This window comes from Rhinopithecus roxellana, chromosome 14, assembly GCF_007565055.1.
Source record: "Rhinopithecus roxellana isolate Shanxi Qingling chromosome 14, ASM756505v1, whole genome shotgun sequence".
NCBI lineage: Eukaryota > Metazoa > Chordata > Mammalia > Primates > Cercopithecidae > Rhinopithecus > Rhinopithecus roxellana.
The window spans coordinates 70,150,644-70,176,880 of NC_044562.1; the positions used below are offsets into that span (position 1 = coordinate 70,150,644).

At 38.3% G+C, this 26,237-nt stretch overlaps 1 protein-coding gene across 2 annotated transcripts in view; it reads left to right on the top strand.

The window, feature by feature from the left end:
- Positions 1 to 26,237, top strand: part of PDE11A (phosphodiesterase 11A) — a 482,346-nt gene that overhangs the window by 188,614 nt on the left and 267,495 nt on the right. For both annotated transcript variants that reach the window (XM_010382456.1, XM_010382461.1), the window contains 2 exons: positions 1,179 to 1,319; positions 24,238 to 24,302. In XM_010382456.1, the coding sequence (XP_010380758.1) occupies positions 1,179 to 1,319; positions 24,238 to 24,302 (206 nt within the window). The remainder of the gene's footprint in view (positions 1 to 1,178; positions 1,320 to 24,237; positions 24,303 to 26,237) is intronic.

Genomic DNA, 26,237 nt, shown 5'->3' on the forward strand with positions numbered 1-26,237 from the left:
GACTGGAGTGCAGTGATGCGATCTCGGCTCACTGCAACCTCTGCTCCCTGGGTTCAAGCGATTCTCCTGCCTCGGCCTCCAGAGTAGCTGGGACCATAGGCACATGCCACTGTGCCTGGCTAATATTTTTGTATTTTTAGTAGAGACAGGGTTTCACCATATTAGCCAGGCTGGTCTCAAACTCCTGACCAGGTGATCCACCTGCCTCGGCCTCCCAAAGTGCTGGGATTACAGGCATGAGCCACTGCGCCCAGCCAAAATATTGGGTTTGTACCTAGTTGCATTGCAGAAAAATTACTATAGGAGAGGAGAAATGCCTATAGCTAATGGTTATATGATCCCTGTGTCAAACTGAAATACTAATAATCAGAATTTAGTTTTAAAGAGTTTATTAAAGTGAAAAGCTGGGAATGGCCAATCCAGGAGATGCAGACTCCAGAGAAATGGGGTAAAAGGTAAAAGTTAGACTCTTGCTTCTACAGGCACAAAGCAAAGAAATTTAATAGGATTTCAGCATTTTCTATACAAGGCTGGTATATGAGTTATAACAATATAATTAGTTACAGTTTGTTTTCTTTTCTATACAACTTGTTTTCTTTATAGCTGGTTTTCATTTTCTTTCCGATTTAAAAGAGTATATTTAACATTCCATTTTAAGGCAATGTGATGGCCATGGAGTCCTTGTGTGAGAGGAGAAGAGGGAAATTAATCTGTAATGAAGATCAGCAGTGAAGAGGGAAGGGGTCTTCTCTGGTGCTCTTTAGTAATTTTCAACATTTTACAAAACAATGTTGATAAGGAAGAAGGCTAATCTATAGTCAGAGAAACAGGGGTTATAGTTGCCTTGCTTACACCTGCCTCTCAAGTGACCCCTATAATCATCATCCTTTAAGACTCAAAATAATCTAGAGTTCCAATAGCTTAGGTTTTGAGTTACTTATTTTCACATCTGTTATAAGAACTAGCTCTATTCTCAAGTTGTATTTTGCAGTTTAAGCATGTATTCTAAAATTGAGTGATAAAAATATGTCAAAACAATCATAAAAGTTTTTAAAATTAGCTACACAAAAAGATTTATTGTATTTTATTAAAGCAAAGACTAAATTAAATTTTAAGAAAAAAAACAACTTTTTTTCAGTTTCACGTCCACCTAAATACATCTATTTCATCTTTTCTAGGCTTTGCTAGAGGTCGTTAATGACCTCTTTGAAGAACAAACTGACCTGGAGAAAATTGTCAAGAAAATAATGCATCGGGCCCAAACTCTGCTGAAATGTGAACGCTGTTCTGTTTTACTCCTAGAGGACATCGAATCACCAGTAAGTTATCTTTTATCTTTTAAAGTTGAAGACTGTGAATGGAAGAAAGTTGAGTTTATTTGTATTTAAACTTGTGAAATTGACTTGAATCACTCTCTTCCTGACTCTTCAGCCATGAGGCAACTTTTCATAAAACAAGAGTTTTTTATTTTATGTGTATTTCATTCTCATTTTTCAGTCAACTTAGAAACATAGACTTTAACCTAACAGGGACTTTACAGATCTATCCCAGGCCTTTGTAATTGCAGATGAAGGAACTAAGGGGTTCAGTGATTTGCCCAACCTCACATAGCTCCGTTAGAAAATAAACTCAAGTGTCTGTCTCACATTTTATTTACCTATGAAAGGTAATGCCTTCAGCATTTCTGGGGGTGGATTTCAGTCCAGACAATGCTCCATGGCCTTCATAAGGCAAGGAGGAAGCAAACAAATGAGTGGAGATTCAGTACCCTTAGTTCTTGGAACCCAGACAAACTGGACTCAAGCAGAATGGAATGGCCAGTCGTTGCTGGGCTGTTCCCTGCAGCAGGTTTGTCCTGTGGAGGCTTCCAGGTTCTTTCACAGCTGCTGTGAGTGAACCTGTGAATTCTGGCACGGAGTAGCCTTACCAGGTGAAGAGGGCTGCTGTTCACTTCCCTGCAGGGGTTCCTGCCACTCCAGAAGGAAGTATCTCATTCAGGGCCTTAGGGCTGCCCCACCGTGGCAATTTGTGGCCAGCTTTCTGGTTTTATTAAGCCCTTTGGCTTTCCGGGGGAAATCTACTGGGTAGATAAGCAACAATATTGAAATAATAATCATCATCAATCTAAATTCTTGAAAGCTAAATGTCTAAACCCTTGGCAACAATTTAATATCTTTGCTGAGAACTTGCTTCAAAGATCAGGAATTGTCTAGCAATTGAGAGTTGCTTTAATACCTGACAGAATGTTATTTTGCCACACTTTACTTACAAAAGATTATTCCCTTTGCCTTTAGGTTTATTTTCCTCAAAGAATAAGAACTTTAGGGTAAATTTTGGAGATTTAATAATAAGTATTGTAAGACTCACAATAATGAGTTTCTTTTAAAATCTATATACGTCTAAAATGTTTAGGAGTGTTTCCCCAGATTTTAGCAGAGATTGGGGTTATTTCTGTTTCAGTCAGTGTGGTTTACACAAACAATAGCCTGGAAAGTATCCTGTGACTGTATAAATCTCAACTGAACCTTGGGAGAACATGCACACACACACACTCCAATAGCCCATACTTATGGAGTGCTTCCAGAAACTTTGTGAAACATTTGCATTCATTTAATCCTCATTTTATAAGGTAGGTGTTATTATCACCCTATAATAATCTTATAGATGAGGAAATAAGGCTCAGAGAGTTGCGTGACTTGCCAGTCACCTCCACCGCCTGACTCTAAAGCCCCTTAAAGAATGGGAAGTGGTGGGGGTGCTCATTAGTACCTGGCAGGTTTCAGGGCCACAGAGAAGCCCCCATTAAACAAAGGCAGGAAGGGCAACTGTTGGGGCTTTGGCTTCCAGGATAACCTGAACCACCCCAAGGTCCCTGTGGGAGCAAGTGGCTGGGGGTGAGGGTCAGGGGTAGGTAGGCTGGAATCTGGACACAGGCAAACTCATCATTTGCTAGCTCACTTGTAAACAGATATGAAAGCAACTTAAACCATCTAAGGGTGGTCATTCTTGCTAATCTTCTAACTTGGACTGTTTTTGTGGTGTGGTCTAACTCTTCGGCAAATGACCAAAAAGTATAGATGATGGAAGTTGATATTGAATGTAGGGGCAGAGCTGGAGGGAACAGTAGAAATAGCAATATCTTCATGGTATAAAGTAGGGAGAGGAGTGGTCAAAAAACACCATCTAGATAGGGTAGATGGTACAAACAATAACAGCACTGGCTAGTATTCTACTGAAAGTTCAAAAGGCCTCTTTGCTATCATTGCTGAACACTCTAAGACTAATGTTGGGGCAGAAAATTCTGGAACACTCCTCATTATATCTTCTCTTTTCTTACCCATCCCCCTCCAAAGTGATATTGATGGAAAAACCAAACTCCGTAAAATATTTTATTTTTGTTTTGTTTTGGTTTTTTGATTTTTTAAATTTTAATGTTCTAAATTTTAATTGATAAATAATTTTATGTATTTATGGCATACAGTGTGATGTTTTGATACATGTATACCTTGTGGGATGATTAATTAATATGTGCATCCCCTCACATACTTATTTTTTGTGGGGAGGACATTTGAACTTCACTCTTTGCAATTCTGAAATATACATTGTTACTAATTATAGTCACGATGCTGTGCAATAGAGCTCAAAAACATATTCCTTCTGTCTAATGAAACTTGTACACCGTTACCAACAACTCTTCACTCACTTTTACTTTTAGCTGCTGGCAACTACCATTCTACTTTTTGCTTCTATGAGTTCAACTTTTTAAATTCTAGAAATAAGTGAGATCATCCAGTATTTGTCTTTCTGTACCTGACTTATTTCACTTAACATCCTTCAAGCTAATTCACGTTGTTTGAAATTACAAAATTTTATTCATTTTAAAGGCAGGATAGCTTTTTTTTTTTTTTTTTTTTTTTTTTTTGAGATGGAATCTCGCCCTGTCCCCCAGGCTGGAGTGCAATGGCGCAATCTCAGCTCGCTGAAACCTCCATCTCCTGGGTTCAAGTGATTCTCCTGCCTTAGCCTCCCGAGTTACTGGGACAACAGGTGCCCACCACCATGCCCAGCTAATTTTTGGGGTTTCGCCATGTTGGCCAGGCTGGTCTCAAACTCCCGACCTCAGTTGATCCACCCGCCTCGGCCTCCCAAAGTGCTGGTATTACAGGTGTAAGCCATGGCGCCCAGCCCAGAATAGCATTTTTTAAATGGATAATTGTTTCTATTACCTTTTGTATTTTACAGACTTATTATTGAAAGTTTCCTCTGTCATCAAGTCCCTCAATGCACCTCCAAAAAAGCATCTCTTGAAATATGAAACTCACTCCTTTTTTTTTTTTTAACTTTTATTTTAGGTTCAGGTATACATGTGCAGGTTTGTTATATAGGTAAAGAGGCTTATTCTGAGCCAATATGAGTGACTGTGGCCCAAGGGAAATACAAACAGAAGAAGCCTTGAGTAAGTGGTCCCAAGGTAGTTGGATTGCAGTTTGGTTTTATACATTTTTTGGAGGCAGGAGTTACAGGCAAAGACATACATCAATACATGGAAGGTATATATTGGTTTGGCCCGAAAGGGCAGGATATCTTGAAGCAGGGACTTACAGGTTATAGGTAGGTTCAGAGATTCTTTAATTTGCAATTGATTAAAGGAGTAAGGCTCTGTCTAAAACTTAGAGTCAGCAGAAAAGAATGTTTTAAATTAAGATAAGGATGCTATGTAGCAAGATTGGTGGCTTGCAGGAATGACTTAACCCTTCCTTGCCTTACATGTATTAGGTCTTGTTTATAATTTGGTATCTTATTGCCAGAATGAGTCTGTTTCATGAGTCTTATGATCTCTATTTGAACATTAATGCTGCTCAGCTGTGTATGAACTCCAAAACGGAGGGCAAATAATGAGAAGGCTATTTGACTTTCCTTCCATTTATGGCCAGGAATTCAGTTTTTAAGGTTTTTCTTGGGTCCCCTTGGCCAAGAGGGGGTCTGTTCAGTTGGAGTAGGATTTTATTTTTAGTTTATAGTGAGAATGAGCTCCTCTAACACCATAGAGATGAACTCTGAAGGTAAAAGTGAACCAGGTGAAAAAAAAAATTAATCTGCTCAGTATTGTTCCAGAAGCTGTAAAGACTTGTTGGCAAGTCTGCTGCCTGTGGAGGTGGTGGGAGAAGTTTGGGGTAAAGGTATCTATTTATGTGGCATCCCCAGCAGAAAACCTACCAATGCTAGGCATTCCTTTAATACACTTCTCACCAAAGGCTTCTCAAAACTTTAGGCTTGTAGGTGACACAGTTCTGTGCACCACCCAAGTTGTACAGTAGAAATTATAGAAAGGAGACGAGAAACAGTCACTCCATGTTCAGGAGAAGAAGCCAGGATAAACAGGAGAATGTTTATCTCTGCCCCCACATTCAGTGTCAACTTCAGTCATCTGTACTTTTTTGGTCATTTGCTAAAGAGTTAGACCACATCATAAAAATGAGTCCAAGTTAGATGATTAGCAAGAATGACCACCCTTCTAATCTACTGTATTAGAAGATTTTCAAACTTGACAAAGTTATTTTTACTGGAAATATTTCAATAATAGGTATATTTTTATAATAATAAAGGAATCCATATAAGATCTCAATATTACCAAGCAAATCCACAGTTCAATTATACCATTTCCATATTACTTATGACCTTTCTTTCCTTATTATTATCAATGAACCTATCACTAGCAGGACACTTCTTAGACAGTCTTCATCACCTCTGATGCCCCTGGTATTTATGATCAACACGAAAGAGCTTTTCCTTATGCAAAGTGCTAGTTTCATTTTTAGATGTGTTATAACCAATAATTATCTACATAATGTAAAACAAAAATTTCAGGAAAAAAAGATTGATATCAAGGGGTTAAGGGAAGTCCCCTGTCCACACCCCTCCCCAACTTGACAGTAAGAATGTGGTATGTTACTTCAGGGGAGGAATTACTGAGAATACAGGAACAGTTAAATGGACTTTTAAGTTCCAAAACGGGCTTTTAAAATTTATAGCAGGGCTTTGCACAGTAGCATGCACCTACAGTCCCAGCTACTCAGGAGGCTGAGGCAGGAGAATTGCTTGAGCCCAGGAATTCAAGGACAGCTTGGGCAAAATAGTGAAACACCACCTCTGAAAATCAATCAGTCAATAAATAAATGAATAAATAAATAATATAAAATTTGTAGCAGGGTTATTCTGGAAAACCAAAACTTTTTCCTAAAGGCTTGAATGAATCAGAACATAAAATTATGAATAAAACAGTAGAATGAAAAGAGAATAAATGAAGCCCTAGACTATCCCATTCTTGGATTGCCTGGACTAAGGGAGGAGAATCGGAGAGGAGAATAATAAATGTGAGGTCATCAGTCTTCCTAACCTTGCTCCCAGACTCAATTCTCCGTATAGTGATGGTGGTGGGTGTTGGAGAGCGGGTGGGGGGAGTTGAAACTTCCGCTAGACACCATAGCAGGAAAAACAGGTGACAATGTCAGAGGCGTTAAGAGGCAGTGAGAGCCTGACAGCTTTTCTAGAGTCTCAAAGGAGCATGAGAGGCAAATGCAGCTTTCCCCATTTCCTGGCAGATGTTAACAGAGGGAGGGCTGGGGCCTGAAGAAGCCTACCTGTCAGGATGAGGAAGGGATAGGGTTGTGACCTGGTCCTGGAGGGGCTGTGGATATTTATGCATATCCAGTGTTAGGAATGACTCTGCAGAGGGCCAGCGAGGCCTTCTTATCTCAGAACAGAGGCCAATCTGGTTGAGCGGGTGACTGCAGACCTGCCGTGTCTCTTCCAAGCACCCGGAAAGGTGCATGTCACCTTGGTGAAAATTTCAGTATTAAATGAGTTTAAATCTGAAATGACTGAGAAAACCTGAAGTGGCCGAGTTTAAATGGAGTAATCTCTTTTGTATTCTGTTAATAAGCAAACTTGGGGTCAAGCAGATAAATTTAGTTGAATTATAGAAAAAGAATATGGTTTTTTTTGTATAGCTGTATCTGTGAACTTTTAAATCTACAATCAATATGCAAATTGTATTCTATAATTAGTTGTCTTGTATTCAATCCACATATGTAGCAATTAGATAGATGGGGAGAATGATGTATTATTCTATAAATGTTTTGGAAGCAAATGGCTGGCAATTTGGGGAAAAAAGAACCGTAAGAAGCTGGATTTCTAGTTCATACTTATAAAAATATAATTTTTATAAAAGGCAAAATTATGATGCATATAAATATAAAATAAATGCAAGTTGAAGATTTTTTAAACTCATTAATGTATGAGAGAGCCAATATGATGTTAAAATCAGTCCAAAGAGTACTTTAGAAGTTAGGTATTTATGGGCAATGTTAGGATATAATTTCAAAATTAAAAACAACACTGGTTAAAGACAAAACGAAGCCATAAACTACAACCTTCAAGATTATCTTTTCTACTGGAGAGAATGACTTGTATCTCTACCAGAGAAAGGTACAAGTTAACATGTAATTTCACTAAATCTGGAGTCTTTTATCTGTATTAACCAATGAGAGGAAGGAACTAAGTACCTTTCTTAGATCAGAAATTGGCAATGTTTTCTGTAAATGCCCAGATAGTAAATATTTCAGGGTTTGCAAGTCACACAGTCTCTACTGCAGCTACCTAACTTTGCCCATTATAACACAAAAGCAGTCTTAGACAATATGTATAAAGAATGAGCATGGCTGTGTTGCAATAAAACTTTATTGACAAAAATAGGTAGTAGATCAGATTTGAGTAGCAGACAAGGGTTTACAGACCACTGTTCTAGATAATCCTTTGCCCTCTTAAAACATTGAAAAATGAGTACCCAGCTTTTTGCCTTATTTCTGTAATGCCAATGTAAACTTCAGATGAATCAAAGATTTAATGTTAAAAAATCAAATGCAAAAATACTGGTTAATATGTTTTATTCATTTGGTGGGTAAAGGCTCATTAGAACAATCATTCAATTCTGATGAGAATAAGCACTTTCAAACAGCTCTATGATTTTTTTCAGCCATCAGATTGGTAAAGCTTGAAAATAATTATAATAACCAGTATGAGTATGGGAATTAGAAATTTGACTTTCTCATTACTGATAGTGGGAACTTAAGTTGGGATAACTTTTATGGACATCAGTTTGGTGAAATATATTTGGAAATTGAGTCTTGCTCTGTCACCCAGGCTGGAGGCCCAGGCTGGAGTGCAGTGGCGTGATCTCGGCTCACTGCAACCTCCGCCTCCCGGGTTCAAGCAATTCTCCTGCCCCAGCCTCCTGAATAGCTGAAAATATATTTTAACTTGAAAAAGGGATAGGCTTTGCACCCAGCAACTCCTCCTCTTGAAATTTAAAATAATGAAATGGATGGAGACGAGACCAAACCGAGTATATAAGAATACTTATTGCATTCCTATAGTAGTGAAAATGTAAATAATTCAAATATCAATATGTTTATATGATGAAATTCTATGTAGTGTTTTAAAACAATGATATATGTCTATATTCACAGAAACAATGTCTTTGATATAATTTTAGGTGAATAATAAAGGGGAGAAACAACATATATAAAAAGCTGTTTTTATCAAAACATGGGTGTATAAATGAGATTACATTTTCACAACCATTAAATTGATGGAGCTTTAAATTTTCTCCTTTTGAGTCATATTTTCTTGTATCTTCTCTTCCAGGAAGAGTCATGAGTTTATCATCTCATGGAAGGGAAGGGCAGGTAGTCAACCTCTTAGCAAGAGAACAAACTTAAAAGTCAGGGTGCCAGGAGAGAGGATTTGCTAAATGGATTTATCTTTTCTTTTAGCAATTAAAGACCAATCTGAACACCAGGACAAGACATGCAAACTCCATAATCCACAAAAGAAGTACTCATAACCCCATGCCACAAGTCATCACTCCACTTCCACTTCATATAAGGTTGGGAGGGCTGCTTAATTCAGTAGCAATTAGGTAAGATGAAGTATTTAATAAAAGGCTGAGTGAGGTTACTTGCCTTCAGCCGTCTTGGGCAGAGCACAATGTTCACCAAAATAAGTCACGTATTCTTGCTTGAAACTGTAAGAGCAGATGCCTGGGCAGGCTCAGGGATGTTTCTTGAGTCCTCCTTGCTGCCATAGATTAGCAGAAGGGGTGGCAAGGGTGAGTGGAACAAAAAAAGTTGCAGACAAGTCATCCTGGAAACAAGGCTACTGATGTATCAGGATAAATGGGAACGTGAGTGTCAAGTCACCCTGCAGCTGCTTATCTTGGCCAGCTGAAGAGATTAGATTTAAAGGCTAATTCATTACACAAAAATACCTATGTCATATTGGACTTCACAGTAAGCATAGGAGACTTCTCACCAGGTAGAAACTGAAATGACTGCTCAGAGCAGAGTGTTGGTGAGAAAACACTCAAAGATAATAGACTGAAATTCAAATGCAGCCACCCTAAATCATTCCCCTGACTTCACTCTCCCTGTCCATTATTCATTTAAACATTAACACGCAACAAAGAGCCACCAGCATGGGGCTTATGCAAAGATACTATAAGAAGAAAAGTAGGAAGGGATGTGAAAACAAAAGCCAAGTGAAAAAGCACACACCAGAAAAAGGCTTAAAGTTTTCCATGAAACGAAATAAAATTTAATAAGATCTCTCTGGGAAAATAAAGTTGTTCAAGAAAGAGATACAAAAGCTTAAGGAATAAATGATAAGCAGTATAAAAGATAAGAAATTGGGTTGGTAGAGCTTGGAAAAAAGTAGAAGAAAAATATGTAGCTGTACAGAAAGGAATACTACATTAAAGACAAGAAGAAATAAAACTTCTAAAATACTTTTAGGGACACAAAATTGAAAATAAAATGGAAAATAATAAAGCATTAAAAAAGGAGAATGAAAAAATGGAATCAGAATAACAGAGGTCCAAACTAAGGATAATTGGCAACTCTAAAGAGAACATGGCAAATGGAACAGGAAAAGAAAAAAACATTCAAAATTATAACACTAGGACATTTTACTGAAATAAAGGCAATCTTGGATTTACAGACTGAAGGAACACACCATTTCAGACAAAATTGATACCGACTGCTTATCACTGAAACACATTTGGTGTTAATAGACTTCAAAGTTATTGGAAAAAGCATATGGGCATTTACACACAAAAAAATCAAAGCACCTATTGCAGGACAATTCTTTCTGATGTTCGACTTTCTAGTGGCAGTCTCCTGTGCTAGAGGACAATGGGCAATATCTACAAAGTCCTCAGGGAAAGAAAATGTGACCCTCTAATTTTAACTCCAAAATTTAAAGCCAAACTCATAGACAGTTACACAAGCTGCGGAGAGATATTTTCAAATATGCAAAGAAGAGCACAGCAAATGTTGTTCTAAGAAGCCGTTCCTGAAAAATATGACAGTTTGAAATCTAGCCAAGCAGGTGATGAGTGGGGAAGTTGGGATAAGTAAGATGGGTATTGAGTATTGAACATATTTAAATATCGAAGTAAAGCTAAAAAACAATGGAGCATATACTTGTAGATACAAATGTAAACCTTGTATTGTAAACTGTAACAATAGTGCTGGTTCCCCATGTTCTCCAAGTGCTGCAGGTGCAACAGGTGGGTGTGGGCCTGCACATGTACTGGGTCATATTACAGAAGAGGTCATATTACAACACTGTGCTTGGGAAATATATCCCTTTTCTATTGAGTGGTATCAAGCCTGGTGTTCGTCTGGGGAAAGATGTTACTTCATCTCTCAGGTTTGCTCACTGCAAATACAATCCTGAGAACTGAACTAAGGTCTTGCAGTCCTGACCTGCATGGCTTGGTTTTGTGGAATATTTTAATTTTAATGTGTCAAATTTATTAACTTCCCTTTTTGATTTGTGCTTTAAAGGTTTTGTTATAAAAATCTTTATCTACCTTTAGTTATAATGGCATTATTGTATATCTTTTTATATTCATTTGGTATGCATGGTCTTTTTTATCCATCTAGAATTTATGTTTTTGTGTGGAGTATAAAGTGGTATGTGTATAACCAATTGTCTTAGAAGTGTTTTGCCTCCACTTTGTAATGGCACTTCAAAATTATAGCATTTCCATATACACCTGGGTCTGTTTCTGAGCTCACAATTTTGTCCTGCTGGTCTATTTGTTTATTTCTGCACCAATATCTGTCTGAATTTCTGTAATTTTTTAATGCATTTTGATATCTGATAGGCCAAGTCCTCAGTGCTGTTCCCCTTTAAAACTGGCTTGCTTATTCTTGACCTGTCATTCTTCTATAAAATTTTAATAGCAGCTTAGCAAGTTCCATGAAAACTCTGTACAGATTTTGATTGAAATTGATCTAATTTATAGATCAATTTGGGTGACTTCTGCAAGTAACAGAATATTCATGGGCACGTGTCTTTCACACTGAGAGCATTTATTAACTTACACGACTAGAAGTCTCCAGGAGGTGGTTCTGGGGATGGCGCAGCAGCCAGATGATGTGATCAGGGACCCAGTCTCTGTCCACTGCCCTCTGCTTGTCTCAGTGGTTGGCCAACCAGCTGGCTTTTTCCTTTATAGCGCACCAGGCAGCACATCTGCACATAACTGTGTTCAGAAGAAAGAGAAACTTCTTTTCACATCCCTCTCTTTTCTCTCAGGGAGCAAAGTCCTTTTTGTTTGTTTGTTTGCTTGTTTGTTTGTTTGTTTGAGACAGGGTTTCACTCTGTCACCTAGAGTGCGGTGGCACCATCACAGCTTACTGCAGCCTTGACCTCCCAGGCTCAAGTGATCCTCCCACCTCAGCCTCTCAAGTAGCTAGGAGTTCAGGTGCACACCATCACATCCAGCTAATTTTTGTAGAAATGAGGTTCCACTAGTTGCCCAAGCTGATCTTGAACCACTGTGCTCAAGCAATACTTCCACTTTGGCCTCCCAAAGTGTTGGGATTACAGGCATGAGCCACCACACCCAGCTAAGGAAAATCTTTTTTTTTTTTTTTTGAAGGGCTTATCCAGCTGATGTTTCCTAAGACCCCGTTAATCAAGAATGAAATGTCGTCCAAGTCATCTCTATTCTTAATACTTTTCTATTCTTCATCTACCAATCCCTGATGACAGGTGTGTTCAAATTTTTAGCTTAACAGATTCCTCAATATTTTTTGTCCAATTATGTAAGTTGTTGATTTAGTTGTTAGTATTAATTATGTGTTTTTGAATTGGGGATTGCAGCTGATTTTGATGGGAGAGTGTTTTTGTTTGTTTGCTCGTGCCATTGCGTTCTTTCTCTCTTGCCCTCTTTCCTACCTGTCTAATAGTTTGCCCAGCTCCCTGACCCCAATCAAGAACCAGGACCTATTCTGGTGGCTCAGAGTTCCTGCTATGTAGTAATATTACACCAAGCTAGAGGCAGCTTGGTTCAGTTTCTTGGGGTGAAGCTGGGTCACCTGTTCCCCACGCCCCAGCAGGAACTGAAATTCTGACGATCGTTGCCAGCCTGTTTCTGGACTTGGAGTTCAGCAGGCCTACATGTCTTCAGGCTTGTGACTTTAGAGATCTTTTCCCTCCTTTCCCTTCTCCTCCCTACCCCTCTCCTTTTCTTCTCTCTTCCTTTCAATCTCTAAATGTCTTTCTGATTTCCTCTGTGTTTTATCAGTCTTTGCTCTGCTTTTGGAAGAGATCAGATGTGTAAAAGCATGAACTTATAGCACCATCTCTACTGACATTCTATATACTTTTATAGTTAGAAAACAAAAACAATATCATTTCAGGAAAATAAAAGTTTCTCCCTCCAAAAATAAGTTTTATTTCTATTTTATTAGGATAATTCCTGAAAACAAAAGTTCTATTTGTATTTTGTGATTCTAATACTCAAAAAAAACTGCTTATTGCAAATTTATGTTTTATGGCCTCTATATTTGAAGGGCATCAGGAAGAAAAAAATTAATTCTGGTTGTAGAAGCCTTGATTCACCAAGATTTTTTTTTTATTATTATACTTTAAGTTCTAGGGTACATGTGCATAACGTGCAGGTTTGTTACATATGTATACTTGTGCCATGTTGGTGTGCTGCACCCATCAACTCGTCAGCACCCATCAACTCGTCATTTATATCAGGTATAACTCCCAATGCAATCCCTCCCCCCTCCCCCCTCCCCATGATAGGCCCTGATGTGTGATGTTCCCCCTTCCCGAGTCCAAGTGATGTCATTGTTCAGTTCCCACCTATGAGTGAGAACATGCGGTGTTTGGTTTTCTGTTCTTGTGATAGTTTGCTAAGAGTGATGGTTTCCAGCTGCATCCATGTCCCTACAAAGGACGCAAACTCATCCTTTTTTACGGCTGCATAATATTCCATGGTGCATATGTGCCACATTTTCTTAATCCAGTCTGTCACTGATGGACATTTGGGTTGATTCCAAGTCTTTGCTATTGTGAATAGTGCCGCAATAAACATACGTGTGCATGTGTCTTTATAGCAGCATGATTTATAATCCTTTGGGTATATACCCAGTAGTGGGATGGCTGGGTCATATGGTACATCTAGTTCTAGATCCTTGAGGAATCGCCATACTGTTTTCCATAATGGTTGAACTAGTTTACAATCCCACCAACAGTGTAAAAGTGTTCCTATTTCTCCACATCCTCTCCAGCACCTGTTGTTTCCTGACTTTTTAATGATTGCCATTCTAACTGGATTCACCAAGATATTAACTCTGTGTTTAGAAACTGCATTCATGGTCTTTAAGCTGGGCACTCGGATATAAACTGTTCAGTTTACTGAATGGATGCCAAAAATAGAAGTGAGAAATGCCGTTCTAGCCCTTTCTCCTGACAAAATTAATATTTTGCTCCCTTTTGCTTCTCTTAAGTGTTTCAATCCATTGATTTTAAGTGACTTTGTCAATGTCATTTTCCATTAGACTGGGAAGAAAGAAAGATTGCTTCATAGCTGGCTGCTGCTGTTAACATTAGGAACTATTTAACTCCTTGAACTGAATATTCCCAGCTTACTGTTATTCCATCCTATGAACCTGTCTAAGCAATTCCTATCACTTCTCTTAGTTCTTTCCAGCTCAGGCATTTACTATTTATTTCTATTTCTTTTTGTGTGTAGTCAAGGAAAGTGAATGTAGACATTTTAATCTTATGTCCTAAGGCACTGTCTCAAGTCCTAGTTTTTACAAGTGTTCTCTTCTCATGGATCATCCTGATGGCTGGCAGCTATTTCATTGTTCAGAACTCTACGAAGTACTTTCTAACTAAGCTTACAAATACCTGGTTAGTGTCTGGAGTTTCTTTACAAAACTGTGAAGCATAAACTGGCTAGGCACACTTGTTTTCTTATATCCTCCTTAGCTCTTTGGTCCTTTCATAAATATACACACAATTAAGCCAGTGAACTAGATGGTCTCCCTGAATCCTACACTCAAGGGGAAGAGATGGGGTGAGCATCCTCTGATTGTTCTGGGGCAGTCTGCAATTCAATGCCCTCCTTCTCAAGTGAATTGTAAAACTTGCTTCAGCCTTTCCTTTCTATATCACTTACTTTCCATTTCCCTACCTTTCCTTCTTTGATTTTCCTTCTCCCTATAAATAAGCCCACTTAAATTCAGTTTCATTTTTGCTCCAAGTGTTTCTCTAGTGTGCAAAATGGAGAGTATTAAAAAAACTCCTCTGAGGATAACCCAAACTATTATTGTTATATACACAGTCATCCCTCAGTATCTGTGGGGTGTTGGTTCCAGGACAGTGCATGGATACCAAAATCTATGCACACTCAAGTCCAGCAGTCAGTCCTGCAGAACCCACAGATAAGAAAAGTCAGCCCTCTGTATCTGCAGGTTTCACATTGCCCTGAATGCTGTATTTTCGACCTGCATTTGGTTGTAGATGCAGAACCCCGTGGATAAAGAGGGCCAATTCTATTAACTGAAAAAATTTGTATATATACTACTATATATATATACACACACACACACATCATTAATGTATCATATTACTTGTTCATACATATTAACTCATTTTATTAACTGTATATAGTAAATCAACTCACATCATTAATCATTTTTATGTTAAATATACACACATATGCATATATATATAACATCTCCAACTACTGAACCCCTAACTCCACTGGCTATCTCCATTACATCCTATCCCAAATCTTCTCCACCTCTGATATTTCCTATTTTAGCCAATAGAATCATCACCATGTAGTAAGTAACTCAAGCTAAAAACCATAGTATAGTTAGAACAGTTTCTTAGTCATTCTCACTATTCTACATTCACTTGTGTCTATGATCTGTTGCTTCTACCTTGAAACATCATTTCTAGCCCTTCCTTCTCACTCCTTCTAACACCTTCTTCACTGTGTCTTTACTGATTTCTCACTAGGACATTTTTCCTCTGACTCATTTCTTGGTTGCAAACAGGGCACTCTTCTTTTCAATCAATTACCTCTTCTTTTTAAACATGCACTGGACTCTCATATGATTCAAAACATTGGTAATTGTCTATTGCTTGTATAATAAAGCTCACACTGCCCAACATTTAAGGCCCATCACTTCTGCTTCTAACTTAACTTGCGGTTCTCCTCTCCAGTCCTCAGCCTTGCTCCATCCTTTTCTTCATCTCTACCCCACCTCCCCATGGTCAGCCTATGCATATATTAGCCTATTAGCACAAAAGATACATATCTTTGTGTAAATAGTCCCAGTGAAAGACAAAATGCACCAGACAATGAAGATCATTTCATCTGGCTATTGCAATAGGGAGAATGCTCATTAATGGAAACATCTCAAAGAAAAAGAAAGGTACTTGGGGTTTCACAGAAGCATATAGACAAGGGAGTTACCTACATCATTCATGAGCCTTACAGGAGTCATGAGGAAGGATGGAGAAACGTCTTATTTTGAAATGTGCTAGGGCAGGGTGGTCTGTTGAGGATAGCCAATTCTGGAACAGTGTTAGGGAGATTTCTTTATAATTACTATTTTGGGGGAGCACAGAGCTCAGGTAAAGTTCAATATTGTCAACTCTACTGGCTATTCTCTGGAACCCCTCCACTCCCCAACTATCTATGGTTGGTCTTTCTGTCTTTAGCTCAGTGCCCTTGAAGGCTGATCTTTACTTACCACACCACTTGGGCTCTCTTGTCCTCTGGCTGCCAGTTGGGTTTGACAAATAGAAGGTATGAGCAGAAGATTTAAGGGCAGAGGAGTGAACGACATTGGGTGCAGTTATTTTCCTTATTCCTTCTCTACCAGTTCTAGGAGTGGCTAGATCCTTCCATGGCCTCTCTTCACATGGATATCAAACTCACCTCCAGGATCTCAAAATCACCCTTCCTTTCTTCCCTCCCTCCTTCTTGTGTAACCTCAGACCTAGGAGGTTACACAAGACCTGCTTTTCAAAGTTGCTAGTCCCTGGGTGCCTCACCATTCCTTATTGGGTTCTTTTCACCCTACCCACACTTCTATAGCTTTCCCCTTTTTTGAGTTATGTTCAGTTAAACTCTCAGAGTTCTCTATTTTCTCCCAAAACGAATTGATTTATTCCCTCAGCCTGGGGAACTTCCCCCACTTGTCAGCCTAGAGCATTCCTCCTCATCACACAGTTCACATGAAGACTTCCTTAACATCTTCCTCTGTGCACTGGCAGCATTTTGGACATACATTGTGGTGAAACATTTGTGAACTGTTTCCTCCTCTGTGATGTGTTGTGAGTTTCTCAAGGACAGGACATGATTTGTGCCCCTTGGTATTTCCAGAGCCTATAGCAGTGCCTGGTGCACTAAGTATTTGATAAATGCTGACTTCATGAATAAATGATTAGAGTAAATTGGCATAAGTGAGAGATTTATTAAGAAGCATAGTAAGAGATGATTATTTAATTCATTCTTTTTCTTTTCTTTTCTTTTCTTTTTTGAGACAGAGTCTTGCTGTGTCACGTAGGCTGGAGTGCAGTGGTGCCATCTCGGCTCACTGCAGCCTCCACTTCCCAAATTCAAACCATTCTCCTACCTCAGCCTCCTGAGTACCTGTGATTACAGGTGCATGCCACCATGCACGGCTAAGTTTTGTATTTTTAGTAGAGATGGGGTTTCACCATGTTGGTCATGCTGGTCTCGAGCTCCTGATCTCAGTTATCTACCCGCCTCGACTTCCCAAAGTGCTGGCATTACAGGTGTGAGCCACCACACTTGGCCTATTTAATTCATTCTTTTGCCATTTTGAGTAGTCCTCTTATAGAAAAATAGAGATTCAGAAAATTGAAAAACAAAATCATGATTACTTAGTAGGTAATTTTTATTTTGGTGCCAGGAATATCTATTTGAGCCTAGTTTTTATTTTTTTAACTTGTTTTTAAGTTAAAAGAACAGAGAGAAGCCAGACCAACTAACACTTGACAAATATCCAAATCAAAAAGGCCTCTGTTCATGGAGCATTTCCAAAGAACAAGCAGGGAGATGTTTTGTTTACTTCACTTGGCAGGTACACTCCCTTCCCCAGGGTGCAATAATCAGGGCTGATCAACAGCAAAGGGAGCTTGAAACCAGTTGTTTAGTATCATTGATCTAGAAACTACTTCTGATATTTCCCTTATAAGATTCTCTTTTTTACTTAGTGTGTGTGTATTAATTTATTTAATCCCTGTTCATTTAGTAAATGTATAATAAAATCAAAGTTGGATTTAGATAGTAAACTTCTAAAATTAATAAAACCAAGAATTATATAATTGGTCCAAGACAGGAATAAAGCATAAATTCTATTCTATTTTATTTGTGCCTTCGCCTATTTGGTATTGATCATAATTTCTGCAGTGTCACTCTATATATCCCGTTAAATTATATCCAAATATTTAAGCTGTTTTGCTGTTTTATTTTTTAACCCAGGTATCTGACTATAAACAATTTTCTATTTGAATGCATTATATTTTCAATTATTTTTAAAAATATAAGTTGTCTGATGCTTTGAGGAGCAGCCAATGGCCGGCCTGCCTAGAATTTGCTATTCAAAGACACTTGTGAGCATGAAAGTGGGCACTATTAATAATTGTCCCTGGACAACAGGCTTAATTGGAGTTGAACTATCCTCTGCCAACTGGGGATATATCCTCAAGTATATCTCTTACCACTTACCCTGGTGCCTAAAATTTCTATCATTGCAGTACTGTTTCAAATTAAAAGATTATGACTCCAAGAATCCTCTTTCTGAATATAGCTATATTACATGGGAATACTAATACATTAACCTATCATTAGCCATTAACAATTTAGCGAAAATAACTGATCTGGCCTGGAAATGGCTCTACACCAGATAAGTTGGCAACCTTTTAAAAATAAAGATCTGTCTACTAAATATTTTAGGCTTTGTGGCCTGTATGATCTCAATTGCAACTGTTCACTCTACTGTTATAGTAGAAAGCAGACACAGACATTACTTAAATTAATGAGTATGGCTTCGTTACAATGAAACTTTATTAATAAAAACAGGTGGTAGGCCAGATTTGGCCTATGGGCCATCCTTTGCCCACTCCTGCTTTTGAGGACTGAGAGGCTGGCAGATGAGTTTATATCTCCAGAATTATGTTACTTCTCAACTGTTCATCTTGCTGCCCTCATCATGGACTAATGCCACATGTATATTGCCTTGCCAAATAATCTGATGACTCAGGGTCAGTTTGGCTGTGAACCTAACTTCAGAGGTCAACTCACCTTGGACTTTAAATTTCTCTTCTTTAAAATATTGCAGTATTTGTGGTTCCCCTGAGAAATAGAACCAATAGGAGACATAGATAGATAGATAGATAGATAGATAGATAGATAGATAGATAGATAGATGATAGATAGATTGAGATAAAGAGATTTATTCTAGGAATTGGCTCACATAATTATGGAAGCTAAGAAGTCCCACAGTCTACTGTCTGCAAGCTAGAGAACCAGGAAAGCTAGTGATGTAATTCAGTCTGAGTTCAAAGACCAGACAATCAGGAGTCCCAGTGTCTGACGGCAGGGGAAAATAGATGTCCTCGCTCAAACAAAGAGCACATTTGCCCTTCCTCTTCCTTTCTATCTGAGCCCTCAGTGGGTTGGACGATGCCCACCCACATTGCTCAGGGCCATCTTGTTTACTCAATTTATTGATTCGAATGCTAATATCTTCCAGAAACACTTCACAGACCACCCAGAAATAATGTTTTGCTATCTGGACACCCCTTAGCCCAGTCAGGTTGACACATACCAATTAACCATCACAAATGTTAAGTCTTAAAAGGTTAGAGACCTTATTTATTATTTCTTTGGTATCTCCCTATACTATCCAGTATTTTATACACACTGGATGATCAATATTTAACCAAAGATCAGTAAACATTAGTATTTTCATTTTTCTTCTATAGACACTAATGAAGATGAGTATTTTCATTTTTCATCTAAAGACACAAGAACCTAAGAATTATCATATAAGTGTAAAGTTAGGGAACATAGTCTACAATACTTCCCTCACTCCTAACACCAGTTATGAGTTTTGGAGTTCCCAAGACCATGCTCAGTTTCAATAATTTGCTAGAAGGGCTCAAAGAACTCAGTGAAAGCTATTACACTCACAATTACAGTTTACTACAGGAAATCATACAGATTAACATTAGCATGGGGCAGAGTCTAGGAAAATTCCACATGTGGACTGTGCTCATGGAGTCATGGATAGTGTGAATGTCTCCTGGCTATCATGTGTGATAAGATGCGTGAAATTTTGCCAACAGGGCCTGAGCCTTAATGTCTAGAGTCTTTATTGGGTCTTGATCACAAAAATGGGGTTGGCTGCCCATGCGACTGACCTCTGACTCCATTCCTCCAGTGGTCAACTGATACCATGTGACCCAAAGCTCCCACCCAAATCATATTGTTGATGTGGCTTGAAGCCCCCATTCTAAATCACATTGTTAATCTTTGCACATTAATCAGGCAGGACATTCCAAGGGTTTAGACATTACCTCTCAGGAGTCAAAGACAAAGGCCAGACCTCTCTTTAGGGAGGGTTCAATTCTTTCCTACATACAAGGTCAATTGTGGTTCACGAATACAGTGTCTGACTTTGATCATGGCACCATAAGCCAGTTTATTGGGGGACACAGTTAATGCATTCTATGGAATGCTGAAGTTGAATGATACATAGTCCTTGACTTTCCCCTTACACATTAAAAATGAATTTAGAAAACAAAACAAATACAAGTTTTGTCCCTGTTTTTCTTTTCAGCCTGTCATTTATGTTGGAGTAAAATGTTCTAACATTTTAGAAAAAAGTGTTTTTTCCTTTTAGTAGTTTTTCCAACTTCTTTTACGTTTCAAGAGTTTTCATTAAGAGACATTTATATATCTTATCCATTCTCTGTAGATCTATAGGTTCTATGGTTTTAAAACACCATTATTTCCTATTCCATTTCTTATATCCCTCAGTTGCTATTGCTCAGATGGAAAAATATTTTTAAAAGATCTTTATTTTCTTTCATTCTCTGGACATTACTCACATCTGTTTTCTTAAGATTTGGAACCAGAAGTGCACTTATTTTTTCTAGGGAGCGCTAGTTTTGAAAAGCCAGGGCAAATTAAGCTTCATACTATAAAGCAAGCTCCATAACTGTAGAGATTTTATTTTCTTTTACTTTCACATTTGTAACTCCAGTGTATACTACACTGCTTGACATATACAGACAGTACCTATTTGTTGTATTGAAAGATAATTTTCAAAAAGTTAAAAACTTAACTCTTGCAGAAATCTAAAGCAAGCATGTATCAAAGATTTGTTTAACTCATTAAAAAGAGAAACAACAGGGTTGCAAAGTTGGTTCTAAAACAGGCACTGAAAGAATGCCAGCATAAGATTGCTAGATGAGCTTTTTAAAATGGTTGCTACCAGTCAGGATAAAACAATTGTAACCATTGAGCTTTTCTTTTCTCCTGCACAGAGATCATTTGCATCTTTACTTGGATAAAATTTATTTGCATTGCTGTCAGATTTGCAGAAATTAACATCTACTTTTACCAAGTTGTAAATTATTCTAATCAATAGTAAGAAGTAGGCCAAATGAAGCATTCTTAGTAATATTGGAGAATTTAATCTCATCTGTCAGATCAGGAATTAAAAAATATGTCCTGCTCAATTTTCAAATGCAGAAACAATGAACAGTTTATTGATAATTTGGTTAATCTTATACCAAGCCAAGTGTTTTACTTCAAGTTACTTTTTAGTCTGTATTTACTCAAATTTGGGCATATAGGAGGTACTCAATAAATATTTGTAGAGTTAGTAAATAAAAGTAGAGTTTAAGTATTCTGGTTTTGAAGGAGTCATGTTCAAATAATTTGCTGCTACAATAACACTTGCTCTTGCTTATTAAAGCAGTGAAAAGTGGGATCACTGGAGCTGTAGACTCAGAGCAACATGGTTCAAATCTCGGTTCTGCAATTTCCTGCTTGCATGGCTTCCAGCAAACCACTTAACCCCCTAAGCCTTAATTTGCTATCAATAAAATGAGGATAATATCTACCTTCTGGGATGTTGTAAGCATTGATACATACATAAAGGATTGTTTATAATGTGTGCAAAATCCCTCATTTGCAGGAAAATAGTCTCTCTATGTGGTTTGGCTCCCTTTTAGCATAGTGACCTCAGGGCAGTTGCACTTCTCGCATGGTGACCGAGGACTCCAGGTACACATATTACATCAGACAAGGCAGAAGCTGTGTTGCATTTTACAACAACGTTGGAAGGCATGTAGCATCTCTTCCATATGCTTTATTTGGTGAAACTTTCGAAGCCCACCAGATTTAAGGAGAGGGGACATAGATCCTACCACTTGGTAGGAAAGTAGCAGGGTCACATGGAAGAGAAGAATATGGGATAGGAGATATTGTTGTGACCATCTTTGGAAAATAAAATTTGCTGCAATGAGTGATTCTGCAGAGGCTTAATTCATATTACAGTATGAAATGAAATATGTTCTATGGTTGCCAAGGGTATTTCCTTGCAGCCGAGCTATTGTCATTGCCCTACATTCATCTAGTCACACACAATTTTCTTTGTGATGAGCCTTTCTTTCCTTTTCTATTTTTTCCCTAATGTTGCATTTGCCTAGCTTGAGTTCATTACCTCACTGATAAAGCTGTTTTAATGTTTAATCTATTCCTAGTTTCCAAATCATTTTCTCAGGTGCCCATCAATTCCTTGTAAGTGGTTAATTTAAAAGGCCTTTGAAGCATGACTGCATATGGCTAAGGCAAATCTAAATGTCAACCTTGGAAGCTTTCTATGACATTCAGATGGACTCCTTTCTCTACAGGGGCTTGTTTTTCTATCATGTGGTATATCTTGCCAAAAGAGGATATTGGGGCTCAGAAAAAGATACTTCAAAGCATGGTGCCTTGGCATACTGAGCACATTGATCTAAAGGAAATTAAAAGGCCTTAAACTTGAGTCCCCTCAGAACCGAGAACTTTCTAACCTTTCTTGTTCCTCCTCACAAGTACAAGATGGAACTCTCTTCCGTCTCCTCCCTGAAATTTTATTAACCAGAGAATATTATTCTCATATCACAGGAAGGAAGACTGAGGAATGTCCCCATGCCCAGACAGACCTTCCATCTGTTCTTCTGAGGGCACGCTGAGAGATTACCTGGGAGACTTTATCTGCATAATAAGATAACCTTTTGCCAGATGTGGTGGCTCATACCTATAATCCCAGCACTTTGGGAGGCCGAGGCTGGTAGATCATCTGAGGTCAGGAGTTCAAGACTAGCCTGGCCAACATGGTGAAACTCTCTCTTGCAAAAATTAGCTGGGCGTGATGGCACAACCCTGTAATCTCAGCTACCTGGGAGGTTGAGGTGGGAGAATTACTTGAACCCAGGAGGCGGAGGCTGCAGTGAGCCGAGATCAGGCCACTGCACTCCAGCTTGTGTGACAGAGTGAGGACCTGTCCAAAAAAAAGAGATAACTTTTGTTCACAGTGAAGTTCCAGCCCTTACCTTCTTGAAACCTCCTCCAGAGCTCGGAGAAACTTTGTCCCTGGTCATTGTCTATTCTTTGGGCTCATTTAATTCCTCTGAAAATTTTTTCTATCCCTCAAAATTGCCTACATCCCCCATCCGTCTCCCCTATAAAGAGGATGCTGTTTAAGCTTCAGCCATCTGGCCCTCCTTTGAGTCTCATATTTTATATGGCTTCTGTGCTTCTGCATATTAGTACATTTGTATGCTTGTTCCCCTGTTAATCTGTCTATTGTCAGTTTATTTCAGCAAACCTTCAGAGGGTAGAAGGAAAAGTTTCTGTCTACCCTTACAAGGGCCAGAAATAGTGCCTTTCTCACTCAACATTTGTAATGTTGAAAGAGCTAGCACTCTAGCATCAGAGATTTCCTTTCATGCCAGTTGCCTTATTTAATTGTGTGAAACTGAGTAGGTCTCTTAAAAAATTAGGAGTTAGTTTCTTCATCTATAGACTGAGTATAAAATTCTTTACTTTAGATTTATATTAAACAAATACTCAAAGAAGCTTCTGCTGTAGGGCCTGGTTTACAGTATAAACTCAATATTAGCTAATAATAAGAAAAACTACATTGACCTTTTCTTTTCCCATAAATTCCCCCTCAACATAAGTCTTGGTCAACTCTCGCACTGGTATGCTGATTTCACTGGAGAGGTGAGAAAGGCAGTGTCCACACAGGAATGATTGTTGAAGAAGGTGACTTCCTCTTCTTCCTTTAGGTGGTGGCACCACAAAGTTCACCTGAGAACAGTGATGAGCCAAGCTTAATAATGAGCTAATTCCAGGAGCCTGGAGTTGGCAGAGGGCATCTTCTTTGAGGGGTGTTCTGTCCTTACCTGGGTCTCTATTGCTGTTGATTGGGTTGTTAAAAGAACAGTTTTCTTTTTAAGTATTCAGATGAGATTTTCCTTTACCTGACCTCCATAGCTCATTGGACACATAATTGTAAAAATATGTACATGTTTAGTGAAATGTATTAAAACTTCGACAATGTATGCTTTGTAAGAAATAGGATACAAAATGTAGGATGGGATTCTCCTCTTCTACTCTCTCTTGGGATTTCTCCACTTAAAATCTCTCTGTAATCTCCAACTATTAAAATCATTATAAAGATGAAAATGTTTATTACATTATTTTAAACTATAGTAAAGCTTTAATTGACCTGGATTTATTATCTTTCTATGCGACAGGTGGTGAAATTTACCAAATCCTTTGAATTGCTGTCCCCGAAGTGCAGTGCTGATGCTGAGAACAGGTAGGGCTTATGGGGTTCATATGTCTTTTGATGTTCTTTGGTCCTTGGTGTTGGCAGCATTGCATATTTCTTAGAAGATAGTAGTAGTTCTTTATATTAGCAAGTACAACCAAATAACATGACTCTTCTGTGTTTCAGGCCTTAAATTAAAACTATAGCTTAAAAATAAATACATATACATCTAGCTTGCAATCGGTTTTTAGGGCCAAATTTTAGTACTTGTAATAGGATTAAAATGTTGCCTTTAGCTTTCAGTCCTCTTTTCCCTGAACCTTGTAAAATTTTGTTGTTGTTGTTGTTGTTTTTTAAGATGGAGTCTCACTCTGTTGCCCAGGCTAGAGTGCAGCAGTGCAATTTTGGCTTACTGCCGGGGTTCAGGCAATTCTCCTGCCTCAGCCTCCTGAGTAGCTGGGATAACCGGGGTGTGCCACCACACCTGGCTAATTTTTGTACTTTTAGTAGAGACAGGGTTTCACCATGTTGGCCAGGCTGGTCTCGAACTCCTGACCTCAAGTGATCCGCCCGTCTTGACCTTCCAAAGTGCTGGCGTTATAGGTGTGAGCCACTGTGCTCGGCCACCTTGTAATGTTTTGAAATAAATCTTAAGATATTCTGCTGACTCCTGAACTTTGAATCCAAGTTATTTAGGTAAGTTAACATGGAATAGTACTAGAGCAAACCTGTTTTCGTTAAGCCAACAGTTTCAGTTTGTTTCTTTTCACATCACATATTTGACTAAATCTTCTAATAAATCAAGTAAAATTTTAGATATATCTTAGCTGTACAGACAGCCGAATTTTCTGCTTTATTTTGGCTCTTTGTTTCTCTTCCTCCCTCTTGTTTGTCCATACTTGGCCAATAACATGCCCTTGGAAAAAAGACTGAGAGTTTCCAGTGATTCACTTCTTGTTCTCATTGGCATCTTTGAGGCTATAACAGGGTGGAAATGATGATTGCAAGCAATCAGTGAATTTCTCTTAGCTTTTTACTGCCTTGAATAATAGCTGTGTTGCTACAAAAATTCTCTGTGGTCGCCTCTAGAGGAAGGGTTAAAAAATAGTGAAATTAACCAAAATGCAGACATGGAGAAAGAATCATAAAGCACTCAGGGCAGTATGATGATGATGACAATGATGATGATATTGATACTAAAATATGAGCAACCTGAATTATTTGACTGCTATGTGTTCCATGTAGCACGCTAAATGATTTATAAGCATTTAATCCCCCAAACAATCTTTTGAAGTAGGCATTCTCCCCATGTTATAAAAGAGAAAACCAAGGTTCATCAAGTTTAAGTAACTTATTTGAGGCCTTGCAGCCAGTAAGTGGTAGCCACCAAGGACAAGATCACCTAGATAAGACTCTCCCAACTTCTGAACTTTGATTCCATAGCTACACGTCATTTAAAATCTGGTTGTTGATCTCATCTAGTGAATACCTGTCGGGTTAATGTTTCTTAAATCTAATGGGTCAGTCAGAATTAGGCTTAGAAAGTTTAGTAGAAACTAAAATCTCAGGACACACACTGAGAGATTCTGATTCAGTACTTTGGAAGTGAAGTCCTAAAGGTCTGTAAGTTCTAAAGGCCCTCTGGGTAATACCTATTTCAAGATGTAATACTCAAAAGTAATTTGATTTTTATATCTATTATTGCTTTAAATTCAGGAAATAGAAACTAGTAAATAAAAATAAAAAGGAAATTAGTTTTTATCAAGGGCACGAAGTTTAAAAAAGGCCTTTGCTACATACTATATAACTCCATTTACAGGACATTCTTAAAACTTCAAAATGATAGGAAGAGAAGGCAAATCAGTAATTGCCAAGGGCAGGAGATGAAGAGAGGGGTTGACTTCAAAGGGGTAGAGGGTTGAGATGGAAACACTCTGTGTCTTGCTTGCAGTGGTGATTATACAACTGTATTTGTCAAAACTT